The 12,770-nt window shown below is 36.0% G+C and overlaps 1 protein-coding gene and 1 long non-coding RNA gene across 2 annotated transcripts; both read right to left on the minus strand.

The window, feature by feature from the left end:
• Window positions 1-3,515: 3,515 nt before the first annotated feature.
• LOC111777494 (amidophosphoribosyltransferase, chloroplastic-like) lies at window positions 3,516-5,637 on the minus strand. Its single transcript, XM_023657133.1, has one exon. The coding sequence runs from the start codon at window positions 5,520-5,522 to the stop codon at window positions 3,777-3,779; it is 1,746 nt and encodes a 581-aa protein (XP_023512901.1). The 5' UTR covers window positions 5,523-5,637; the 3' UTR covers window positions 3,516-3,776.
• Window positions 5,638-8,549: 2,912 nt separating this feature from the next.
• On the minus strand, window positions 8,550-11,826 carry LOC111776885. Its single transcript, XR_002812317.1, has 3 exons — window positions 11,676-11,826; window positions 8,923-9,102; window positions 8,550-8,812 (listed from the first exon to the last, which is right to left on the minus strand). It is a non-coding gene; the product is annotated as an uncharacterized LOC111776885 (long non-coding RNA).
• Between the last annotated feature and the right edge of the window lie 944 nt (window positions 11,827-12,770).

Raw genomic sequence — 12,770 nt, forward strand, 5'->3', positions numbered from 1 at the left:
GGACTTGAATGACATCCACATATTATGTTAGTTGAGATAAAAAGATGAACAGAACATGAAAGAATAAACAAAGAAAAACATGAACCACTGTTCTTCATCGGATAAGAACAAAGCAAAGATGCATAAAGTTGTTGTGATTTCTACGTATTTTGTCCGACAAATTTGGTACAAATTTGTGTTGTGTTGTGTTGTGTTTTCAGATTCAAACTTTGAATATTAGGGTTTTGGAGACAGACAATGGAATAATTAATGGGCCAACCAAAGAAAGGGGAATGAATGATTATGACTCTAAGAGGCCATTAACGTCTTTGCCCCTTGTCTTCTTGGAAGGCCAAGCCATGCTACTTCTCAATCAAACCCTTTATCTAACCACGGTTCGTTCGTGCTCACTCGACTTCGAGAATTCTTTTGCTACCCACTTCTATATTTTTGATACTCGAGCTATAGGAAAAAGAATGGAAGTTTTACGTATCTGTTTGGTTCCAAAATTCATTTATAAGAAATGTTTTTTTTTTTCTTCTCTTCCAACTGATGTGAGATCTCACAATTCACTCCTCTTGGAGTTGAGTGTCATTGCTGGCATACTGTTCGGTTTTTTGTTCTGATACCATTTGTAACTGTCCAAGCCCACCGCTAACAGATATTGTTTGTTTTGACCCGTTACGTATCGTCATCAGACTCATAGTTTTAAAACACGTCTACTAAGGAGAGGTTTCCACACACTTATAAGGAATGTTTCGTTCCCTTTTCCAACTGATGTGAGATCTCACACCCAACCCTACTGTACTTTTAAAAAGATTTACGAATATTTAATGTTTGTAATCAATGTTAGTGATAGTCTATGACTTATAATGTTTGATATTTTAACGTTATACCCAAAAATAGATAGTTGAGTTGTGAACTCTATTTTGGCTGCCCGAATCACCAACCCAATTCGAAACAATTTTGTAACCTAACCCATATACATCTCTAAAAATTATTCTGAAACGACAGGGGCAAGAGTTTTAAATTTTAGAACCTAGAACCATATACAAACTATACTCAAAACTCGAGTAGAAAAACGTAATATTTTGAAACTTAAGAACAAAATAGAAATCAAACACTTTTATAGGTTCGTTCGTGACTCGTTTGACGTAACTATGGGTGTAGTTCTAGGTTCGAGCCTTTTCCTCGTAACGGTATCGTCAGGAGCTTACATTTATCGACCTAGTTCTTATCGGAATATAAAATAAAATATTAGGTAGAGGTTGAGAGAAATTAGGACATGGCAACATATTAGTATTAGGTGATTGGGGGGTGTCCTAGAGATAAGGTGGTTTAAGGGTTTCAATTCCCAATACCAACAAAAGAAGTTCTATATATATATATATATATATATATATATATATATATATATATAATATAATATATGATGGAATCGAATATGACCTAAATTTTTGAGCTCATCAACCACATGACCTAATTTTTCTTCATATATATAATATATATACATATTTATATTGTTGGGATATTGTTGTTAATTGTTTCCCCCATCACTCTTTTTCATTACGAATTTTCAAATTGAAAAGGTAATTGACACCAGATGATTCCGACGTTTTTTTTCATCCCTTGTGATATGATCACGTTATTTACTTTTTGCTTCCAAGAGCGGAAATTATCCCCACATACGAACACAAGTCCTTCCCGAATTGTTTCAAGTAAAGCACGCTTAACTATGAAGTTTCTATAATTGGACTACTGAAAAGGAAAATGCACATTGTTGTTCGTGGAGTCAAGACAGAGGTGGAAAATATAATCTATGTTCTCGGCCCTGTTTAACCATGGAGAAAAATATGTTCCTACTCCTTCCCGTTCTTCATTCAAACTGGATTCCTCACCTCATTTGGGGTAGGTCCCGACTCCACGAATTAAAGAGATATCTCTAATAGACCGAGTTAAATATGAGCCCATGGTTAACTATGGGTTAGGGTTGAAGTATTGGGCCTTAAGATGGGCTGATTTAGATAGAAAAGGCCCAATTAGGTTGAATTATGATGAGCCCATGGTGTCCTATGGGCTTCTTTGATTTAGTACTCGTTTGGAAAAGGGTTTGGTAACCTTATGTTTTAAATCATTGTTTAATAATCATTTAATTTTTTATTTGAGCTTTTTGAGAATTAAATTATTATTTTATATTTGTAATTAAGTATTACATGTTCATCGAGCCACGAAAAACTCACAATAGTTATCGAAACTTAAAAGTAATAGTAATAGTAATAACCGCACATGTTACTAGCTAGTACATTTAAAAGTAATAGTGAAAAACGCACGCGTTACGGATTAATTCGGTATAAAAGTAATCGTAAAAACTGCACACGTTACTGACTAGTTCCATCTAAAAGTAATAGTAAAAACTGCACACGTTATCTACTAGTCCATCGAAAAGTAATAGTAAAAATTGCACAAATTACTGACAAATTCTGTTTAAAAGTAAGCGTAAAAACTGCACATGTTACCGACTAGTTCCATCTAAAAATCATAGTAAAATCTACATATGTAATCGACGAGTTCCATCTAAAAGTAATAGTAAGAACCATGCATGTTACCAACTAGTTCCATCGGAAAGTAATAGTAAGAACCACACAAATTATAGACTAGTTCCATCTAAAACTAATAGCAAGGACCACGCACGTTACCGAATAGTTCCATCTGAACATAATAGTAAGAACCAAGAACCACGCACGTTACCGAATTGTTCCATCTGAACGTAATAGTAAGAACCAAGAACTACGCACGTTACCAACTAGTTCCATCTAAAAGTAATAGTAAGAACCACACAGACTAGTTCCATCTAAAAGTAATAGCAAGAACCATCGTCACCATCTAGTTCCATCTAAAAGTAATAGCAAGAACCACGCACATCACCGTCTAGTTCCATCTAAAAGTAATAGCAAGAACCACACAGGTTATAAACTAGTTCCATCTAAAACTAATAGCAGAACCAAGCACGTTTCCGACTAGTTCCATCTAAAACTAATAGCAAGAACTACGCACTTTACCGATTAATTCCATCTAAAAGTAATAGTAAGAACCACACAGATTATAGACTAGTTCTATCCAAAAGTAATAGCAAGGACCATGCACGTTACCGTCTAGTTCCATCTAAAAGTAATAGTAAGAACCACACAAGTTATACACTCGTTCAATCTAAAAATAATAGCAAGAACACAAGAACACACAGGTTATAGACTAGTTCCATGTAAAAGCAAGCACACCCAATTTGCTAGGATCATAAACATCAGCAGAAACATATCTTCACCCAGCAAAAATCCAATCAAATCAATTTTTCAAGAGATTTCAAAGAGGCAAAAACAAATCTACAGCTGATCACAAAAATACTACGCCTTACAAGAGTAAAAAAACCAAGAAAATCATACCATGTTTGGCAAGATCTCCCCGAACTAGCCATAGTAACAGCATCCTGTCTCCCCTTTTATTATTACTGTTATATTTTAACAACAGTCAGGGCGTTCGGGTCGGAGTATACCCAGAACATTCGACTTATTCTATAACAAACAACCGTCAGACCAAACGACATTCGAAGTGACATTTAAAGCAACAAAGAATGCACAATCAGCATAAGCAACAAGGTCCTTTTTGCAGCGCCCATTAATCATTACATAACTTATTACTATAAATTATGCATTCCCATCAGTAATCACTTCTATAATTCTAAAATGGTGACGGACATAAGAAAGACAAACAAAAGCAAGATGAGTTTAGTTTAGAAGTAAAGATCAGATACCCCCAACTTTCTCCACTGTGGGATGATTATCAAGATTCTGGTTTCTATTGGCTTGAACCCATCCTCCATCAATGGATTCCAAGCTCCCATTCAAGCCATCATCAACGAAATCTCCTACCCTTTTCACTTTGATCTCTCTTGGCTCAACTGGGTAGTTGCCTGAAAAGCATGCATAGCAATAGTTTGGAGATTCACTGCCCAAAAGCTTCTTCAAGCTATCAAATGGCAGAAAAGCAAGTGAATCAGACCCTATAAACTCCCTTATTTCCTCCACACTCATCCTGTTGGATATCAGTTCTTCAGAGCTTGGTGTATCAACTCCATAGTAACATGATCCTATAATTGGAGGGCAGGCTATCCTCATATGCACTTCTTTTGCCCCTGCTTCCTTTAACAATCTCACAATCTTTGAAGATGTGGTGCCTCTAACAATTGAGTCATCAACAACCACTACTCTCTTCCCTTCCAACACTGCTCGAACCGGCGATAGCTTCAGCTTCACGCCAAAGTCACGAATCTTCTGCGATGGCTCGATGAATGTCCTCCCCACATAGTGTGACCTTATGAGGCCTTGTTGGAAGGCCACCCCAGCTTTGGCTGCATAGCCAAGTGCAGCCACTACTCCTGAATCTGGAACAGCTATCACAACATCACAATCAACAGGGGCTTCGGTGGCAAGTATCTCCCCGAATATTCGGCGGGATTCGTAGACAGAACGACCATAAACAACGGAGTTCGGGAGAGCAAAGTATATGTGTTCAAATATGCAAGATTTAGGCTGTGGATGAGCCATTAAACAAAGGGACTGAATACCATTTTTATCAACCACCACAACTTCCCCAGGGAACACTTCTCTCTCATATGTAGCTTCAATTAAATCAAGAGCACAAGTTTCAGAAGCAAACACAACAGCCCCATTACTCCTCCTACCCATAACCAAAGGCCTAAAACCAAAAGGATCACGAACAGCTACCAATTTATCTTCTGTAATGAAAACCATAGAATAAGCCCCTTCAAGCTGTTCACAAGCATCAACAATCCTCAACAAGAAAGGTCTATGCTTAGAAATCGCAATAAGGTGAAGAACAACTTCAGTATCAGAACTAGTATTGAAAATGGAACCAGTATCTTCAAGCTTAGCTCTAAGAGAACGATAATTAACCAAATTACCATTATGAGCAACCCCAACGGAGCCAAATCGGTAACCAGCAACAAAGGGCTGAACATTCTTAAGCATAGAAGATCCAGCAGTGGAGTAACGAACATGTCCAATAGCAGAATCGCCAGGCAATTGATCAAGTTTGGCTTCACTGAACACCTCAGAGACGAGGCCAACGCCGGTGACGGACTGGAGAACGTTTTCGTTAACAGAGACGATTCCAGCGCCTTCTTGACCGCGATGTTGGAGCGCATGGAGAGCCAAATAGCAGAGGCGAGAAGCCTCGGGGTCGCCATAGATTCCGACAACGCCGCACTCCTCACGAGGCTTGTCGTCTAAATAGTCGCCGGAGAAGAACTCGGAGATGGGGCTTTTGGCCGCGGCGGCGAGGAGGAGGGGTTTAGGGGGATTGGAAAGGGAGAAGGAGTGGGAGTGAGAATAGGGGAAGTAGGATTTAGGGAGGGTTTTAGAAGACAGAGAGAGAGGGGTTTGAACGGAGGGGTTGGGAGGAGAGAGAAATGAAGAAGAAGAAGAAGAAGAGAGAGAAGGGAGGGTGAGGGTGGTGGTGGCGGCCGCCATGGGAGGAGGAGGAGGAGGAGGAGGAAAACTGGGGATAAGAGTAGAAGACGGTGGCGTTGTGTGAACTCAGCGACGGAGAAGAGGGAAAGCCGTTTGCTTTTGTTTATTCTATTAATGGTCGTCTCTAGGTTTATAAACACTCTCAAAAGCTTCCACTTTTCAAATTCTTTTTATTTCATTTTTCCAAAATAATTCAATACGGGCCGTAACGACCCACATCCACTGCTAGCATATATTTTCCTCTTTGAGCTTTCCGTGGGACTTCCCCTCACGGCTTTAAAATGCGTATGATAGGAGAAGGTTTCCACGCTCCGTGATTTGTTCTCCTTCCCAACCAACGTGGGACATCACACACCGGTTGTATTGGAAAATTTCTTGGACCTAACTGATTCGATTAACGACTCAAATAGGTTCATAACTCAACCATTTATTTTCAAATTAGATCAGGTTCTATGCTTTGATTGTTCTCATTTATCCACCATATATATTACATTAACGAATTAAAATATATATATATTATTTATTTATTTATTATTATTTTTTAAAAAGTGAGTAACAGAATTTTGGTGGTTAGTAATTAAAGTTTATTTATTTATTTATTATTATTATTATTAAAGTTTATAAGGAAAGAAAGAAAGAAAGTATTTTTTTTTCCTAATAATAAAATAAATAATATATGATTTTTGTTTAAAATGGGATTGGTTTAAAAAACTTTTTAATTTGAAATTAATTAAAAACAAAAAAACAAAAAATAAATAATCATACTATTTTTGGACTTTTTATGTACGTTTATATATTGAATTTATACCTTATTGGTAAATATAAAACAATTTTATTACCATTTCTACCCTAAAATTTACCTTTAATAAACAAATTTCCATGGTTTTTTTTTCCATAAAATTTTAAAATTTTACCCATTTTTTATTTAAGGTTTAAACATTTTAAAGTGAAATAAATTTAAAAAATTAATAAATATATTTGTAAATATCCACTCGATTTGTTTTACCAAATTTTGGTGGTGAGGGAGAGGGAAGGGACCATGGTTAAAGAGGTCCACGTACTCTGAATGATGACGTGTCAGTACAATCCATTGACCTGGTTCAAACTATTTTTTTTTATTATTTAATTCAATCACATCAAATTTTCAATGATAGGAATTTTCTTTACAAGTAATTAATTAATTAATTACTTAATTTGAAGCATAATATATATTTTTTTATAATAATACAAAATATAATATATTAAGTTAGTTTATAAAGTTAAAAATATCTAACAAATTTCTCGATTATTATTATTATTTTTTTTTTTTTCTTATGTTTCGCTGTAAAATAACAATTTTGATTTATTTTATTCCACGTAAAATCCGCGAACGTTTAAAAATATTGGAAATATTGACACGTCATATGAAAATTTAATTCCATGCGCGCTGACTAAGTAATAATAGTTGTCAAAAATTATTAAAAAAATTCAGTTTTGATGGAAACGTCAGCACATGGCTTTTCCAAACTGCATGGCTGCCAAGTCTGAGGTGGAGATTTCTTTTCTTTTTCACCGCTGACGTGGAGTTTTTGCTGACATGGAGTTTATTAAAATATATATATTTAAAATAATTTAATTCATTGTCTTTTATTTGCTTAAAAAAAAAAACCAAATTCAAAAATAATTTTTTTTATTGATACCCTTCAACTTATTTTAAAATTAAAAAATACCAAAAAAAATACGTAACTTTGCAGTGCACTAGACACGAGTCGTACCGTAATGTAACTATGTTAGGATGAGTTGGTGGGTCCATTAAGTGTCGAATTTGGATTTCAAATTCTGATCCGATTCCTAGACATGAGTCGTTATATTTCTTTTTGATGTGTGAGCGGAGTCTTTATTTGTGTGTGTTTTTTAACCTATCACATCACGCTTATTTATTTATTATTATATTATTATATTATTATTTTAGCATCACAATGTAAACATTGGGATAATGGTTGAAGATAAGTATGAGCCAAATTAGCTTTCCCTGAAAAATTTGAGAATTTTATATTTTATACTAAGTTTTATCTATAAAATCATGATTCATGAGGCCTGCCTCAAAACCTAATTTTATAATATTGGTTATTAAACATATGCATGATTTTCCTTCCTAAAGTCCCTTCGACAATAATTAAAAATCAGGTAGAAGAGCGCACGAGACTTCTCAATTAGTTCAACAAGAACAATAAGTCAAAAGTTGATCCAACGAGATCAATAAGCCAAAGGTCGACCCAAATAGACCAACAAGCTAAAGATCGATTATCCAAGTATAAGAATAGTTGAAGTGTCCATCGTCCAAGAATATTAATATGCCAAGAGTTGACCTAAGAATAAGCGCACCCGTCCTTATGTCAGGTACATGTCCGAACAAAAGAATAAAAATTAATGAATAAAGTGAAAAGGGAAAATTTTAAATTATTTTGATATTGATAAAAAATTAATGAAACTAATTTAATTCTCTTAAATTAATCCATAGAAAATGGAGCCGATAAATGTAATACAATTCTAAACTCAAAATTTAAACGTTAAAAAATTAATAAAAATGCGCTTAAACTTTACCCTTTGTCTCTAAAATACTTTTAAAATGGTTTTAAAATAACATTTAACTAAAAAAAATAGTTTTCAAAAGTTCAATTAATATCTTAAACTTTTTTAAAAATTAAAAAAATAACATTAAAAAAATATAGTATTAATAAAACTTTCCAGTGAAGTAAAACAACCTTTAAAATATTTATTTATTAGATGATGGAAGAATCTATTAATTAAAAATAATATGAACTAACATTCTTCAATGGTACAATGTTTATAAAAATAAATAAATAAAAGTGTAGCAATCAATTGATTTTTATTGGACAGATTATTTATTTTCAATTCGACATTTAATCAATGGAAGAAAACTATATGGAATAATTTAAAAGGATCTTCTCTTTTCCACCAAAAACAGCAAAAAAAAAAAAAATCAAAAGCATGAAATTGCAAACATATTTGACAACTCAACNGCAATGATGGGAACAATATTTCATCTCAACAAACACCCTTTTGTGAATCGAACACGATTCAATACCGAGATCGAGGAGATAAGACATCTAAATCATGAAAAATACTAATACGAGTATCTGTCGGGACATTTTTGTTGATATCGATATTTTAATTTCGGGTAGAATAGGCAATTTCTGTCTATTACCTTTGATGATGATCATAGATTCTGGATGGTATAGTGGAGAATGTTGAGCAGCATCATTATGATATTTTAGTGCCTTCTTGCTCTGCAAATAACAATTTGGGCTTCAAAATCATATCATCCAAAATCAAGGCTAAGCTAAGGACAAGGACAGAGGTAGTAAATTTGTTGCTTGAACTCGTTACGATGACGAACCTTGCGAAAGTGAACCGATGCCTCAGCACAGATGAGGATATGTAATGTCTTCATCAGCATCATCACCTTTGCAGTCCCTGTCATCTTCAGGAGCATCGGACAGTTCCGATTGCTCGAAGTCTTCATCGTTAGTATCCTTCTTTTTGTCCTTCATCCAATCCGATCTGATATAGAAATTACCTGGGAAAGTTTGAATCCATAATAGTACAGGAAAGAACCATGAAGCAATCTTCCAGTTGCTTAAATTTAGATTGCAAAAGGAAGTGACTAGATGAGGTTTAAACATAAGTCTTTGTGATGTACATTTAACAGTCAAATCTATTCCCCCATCGGTGTTCTTCATAATCGGGAGGCCTCCACTCATTGGGTCATGCGTTAGATCCCACATCAGTTGAAGAGGAGAACGAAGTATTCTTTATAAGAGTGTGGATACCTCTCCCTAACAGACACGTTTTAAAACTGTGAGACTGACGACGATACATAATGGGACAAAGCGGATAATATATGTTAGCGGTGGGTTTGTGCAGATACAAATGATATCAAAGCCAAACACTGGGCAGTGTGCCAACGAGGACGCTGGCCCCCAAGGGGGTGGATTGTGAGATCTCACATCGGTTGGAGAGGGGAACAAGGAAACCTCTCTCTAGCATACACGTTTTAAAATAGTGAGGCAGACAACGATACGTAATGGGTCAAAACGGACAATATCTGTTAGCAGTGAGCTTGGGCTGTTACACCCAAATTCACTAATCCTGAGCTACTTTGCCCAACCCATGGTGAGCTTTGAAGATAACAAAAATTTTACACTAAAGTTTTATGGCTAGAGACACGAAAGTGAGCATAGCTAAGTGAACTAAAAACATGGTCAATGGCTAGAGACTTAAACCCAGGACATTGGAGCTTCCAACATCTAAGACCCTTATTACTTAAGACAGTCCATAGAAGGTGAAGAGTTAATTGGCAAAAGTAAGGTTGGACCTTCATGACCTTCATAGTACTCAAAATTTCACAACAATAAAAAGGTATATTGTATTGTTCACTTTTACGAAAAAATCTCTACGTTGCATTTCACATCGACGACGACAACAAGCAATGGAGAGCAAGAAAACTGATTTCTGGGCATGATTGAAAGTCAGGAGGCTTACTACAGTCGAGCAAAAAGAGCAAACCACTAAACATCTCAGTCATGGCTCAGAGAAGACCAAAGAGTTTGTATTGCACTTAACATATCCATATATGAAGCTAAGTGAAGGAAATATTTTGAATTATAGTAAGACAAAGAGGAAAGTCCTAAGTTATATGCAGCTCAGCTCACACAATGTTCAAACATCAATAAAAAAAACATAACCACCATTTATGTAGCTGCCACTTTAAGTTCAAAAGCAGCAGCGAGACTTATAGTTTACGAGGCGAAGGAGCGAGGTTCAGAGAATAGAGTCAAAGAAAGAAAGGTGAAGGTCAGGTTAATCAATAAGGTAAATAGGTTCAGGGAAGGGGAGTCAAGTAAGTAGGCAGAGGAGTTCAATCGAATTAAAGGTTCAGGTAATATCAGGGAAGGAAGAAGCCACGAGAACGAGTTACATCACCTAAAAAATAGGGAGAGGTTAGGTAGTTCACACAAGTGATCAGGATTAGTTGGTTTATGAAAAAGGAAATCAATGAACTTTTTTCATTTGTCTCTACAGTAGAATTAGTCCCAGATTGAGAAGCAATGGTTTACCCAGTGGTTGATGTCAGCATAACTTCTCAAAGATTCCTCCAAAAGCATTGTCGTCCTAGCACGTGTGTGAGATCCCACATCGGTTGGAGAGGGGAACAAAGCATTCCTTATAAGGGTGTGGAAACCTCTCCCTAGTAGATGGGTGGATTGTGAGATCTCACATCGGTTGGAAAGGAGAACGAAACATTCCTTGTAAGGGTGTATCGGTTAACCTTGTTAGGAATCACGAATCTCCACAATGGTATGGTATGATATTGTCCACTTTGAGCATAAACTTTCGTGACTTTACTTTTGGTTTCCCCAAAAAGCCTCGTATCAATGGAGATGTACTCCTTACTTATCAACCCATGATCAACCTAGCCGATGTAGAACTCCTCTCCCAACAATTCTCAACCGGCCTTACAAGGGTGTGGAAACTTCCAACCTTGAGGGGAAGCCCGAATGAAAAATCTCAAAGAGGAGAATATATGCTAGCTAGTGGTGGGCTTGAGTTGTTATAACATACTTCTCCATGGTGGGCTTGGGCTAGGGCTAGTACAACATATTTCTCCTAATTTTCTAGCCTTCCTCAAGAGCTCTCTTCAATTTCAATATCTCCCCAAGAGTCTAATCCTCGAGCTAAAATTTTGAATACTTCTTCACTTGTGCTTCAAAGAAAATGTCAACCAAGCATTTGCAAATGGGCTTCTGAAGCCTCCTAATCATTTCCCAGTGGCTAAAACACAGTATAAACACAGCCCAAGATGCAACCAGCAATTGAATTGTGTAGCAATTTAAGAAGTCTAAATTCCATAGAATCCCTTATCTTCAACAAATGAACCGCTTGGGTGCAGTGTAAATATTCAATCATTCCCTTTAGGTTTTAGTCCTTTGCTTCAATTCTTTCTCAGTTCCATAATGTAACTACAATTTCAGGGCATAAAGAGCACAAAAGGAAAACAAAACCTAATTCTGTTACGCACTACAGAACATCGCAAGAACAGCAAAAAGTAACCCTGCCTAGCTCTTCAATTTGAACAATCTCTCAAAATACCTGCAAGTCGCCGGAGATTTCGACATCGGTGATCGAGGTGAGAAACGAGAGATATTTATCCGCTCCCGAAGAGGCCTCAGGAAGAATGGCGTACTGCAACACCTCTGAATCTGCCGGGATCCATTTTAAACCTCCGTGAATTGGCCATACACCATATGGTTGCGCCTCTCATGATTTTAAAATATTTTTTTTACATATTGTCATTAAGCTCAGGGACATGTTATTATTAAGTAGAGATTTCCATTATATATTACTGTCAACCTTACAGTTTTAAAATGCATTTGTTACCATCAGCCTTACAGTTTTAATTTTTAAAACGCATTTGTTACTATCAGCTTCACGGTTTTAAAACGCATTTGTTACTGTCGACCTCATAGTTTTAAAACACCTCTGTTGTCGTTAGCCTTACGATTTTAAGTTTCCATTACGTATTGTCGTTAGTCTCACGATTTTAAAAGGCATATGTTAGGGAGAGGTTTGTACACTCTTATAAAGAATGTGAGTTTATTCTCCTCTCCCACCAACGTGACATCTCACAATTCACCCCACTTGAAAGCCAACATCCTCTCGCCGTCAACCTCACTGTTTTAAAACACATGTGTTAGGGAGAGGTTTCTACACTCTTATAAGAAATATTTCGTTCTCTTCTCCAACCGATACGAGATCTCACAATCCACTCATTTGTGGGCCAGCGACGGCTCAATACCTAGCTCTGATACCATTTGTAAGAGCCCAAGTTCACCACTAGTAGATATTATCTGCTTATATGCTTTGATTCGTTACATATCGCCGTCATCCTCACGATTTTAAAACGTGTCTATTAGATAGAGGTTTCCACACCTCTTCTCTCTTCAACCCATGTGAAGTTTACATATACATTTATAATTTTTTAAGTATTTCGTAACTATCATATTTTTAAAATCACTCTCATTCAGACGTGGTCTCTGTTCATTCATATACATCTCTTTTACTCGACTGTCACGTAATGTCCTTTATTTATAATTGTCGAGTAGAATTTCTACAATTTTTTATAATATTTCCAGAATTTAGAAAATTAAAGAAATTAAATTATGGGTTATTCTCTAATTTTGGAAA

The sequence above is a fragment of the Cucurbita pepo genome, chromosome LG16, assembly GCF_002806865.2.
Source record: "Cucurbita pepo subsp. pepo cultivar mu-cu-16 chromosome LG16, ASM280686v2, whole genome shotgun sequence".
NCBI lineage: Eukaryota > Viridiplantae > Streptophyta > Magnoliopsida > Cucurbitales > Cucurbitaceae > Cucurbita > Cucurbita pepo.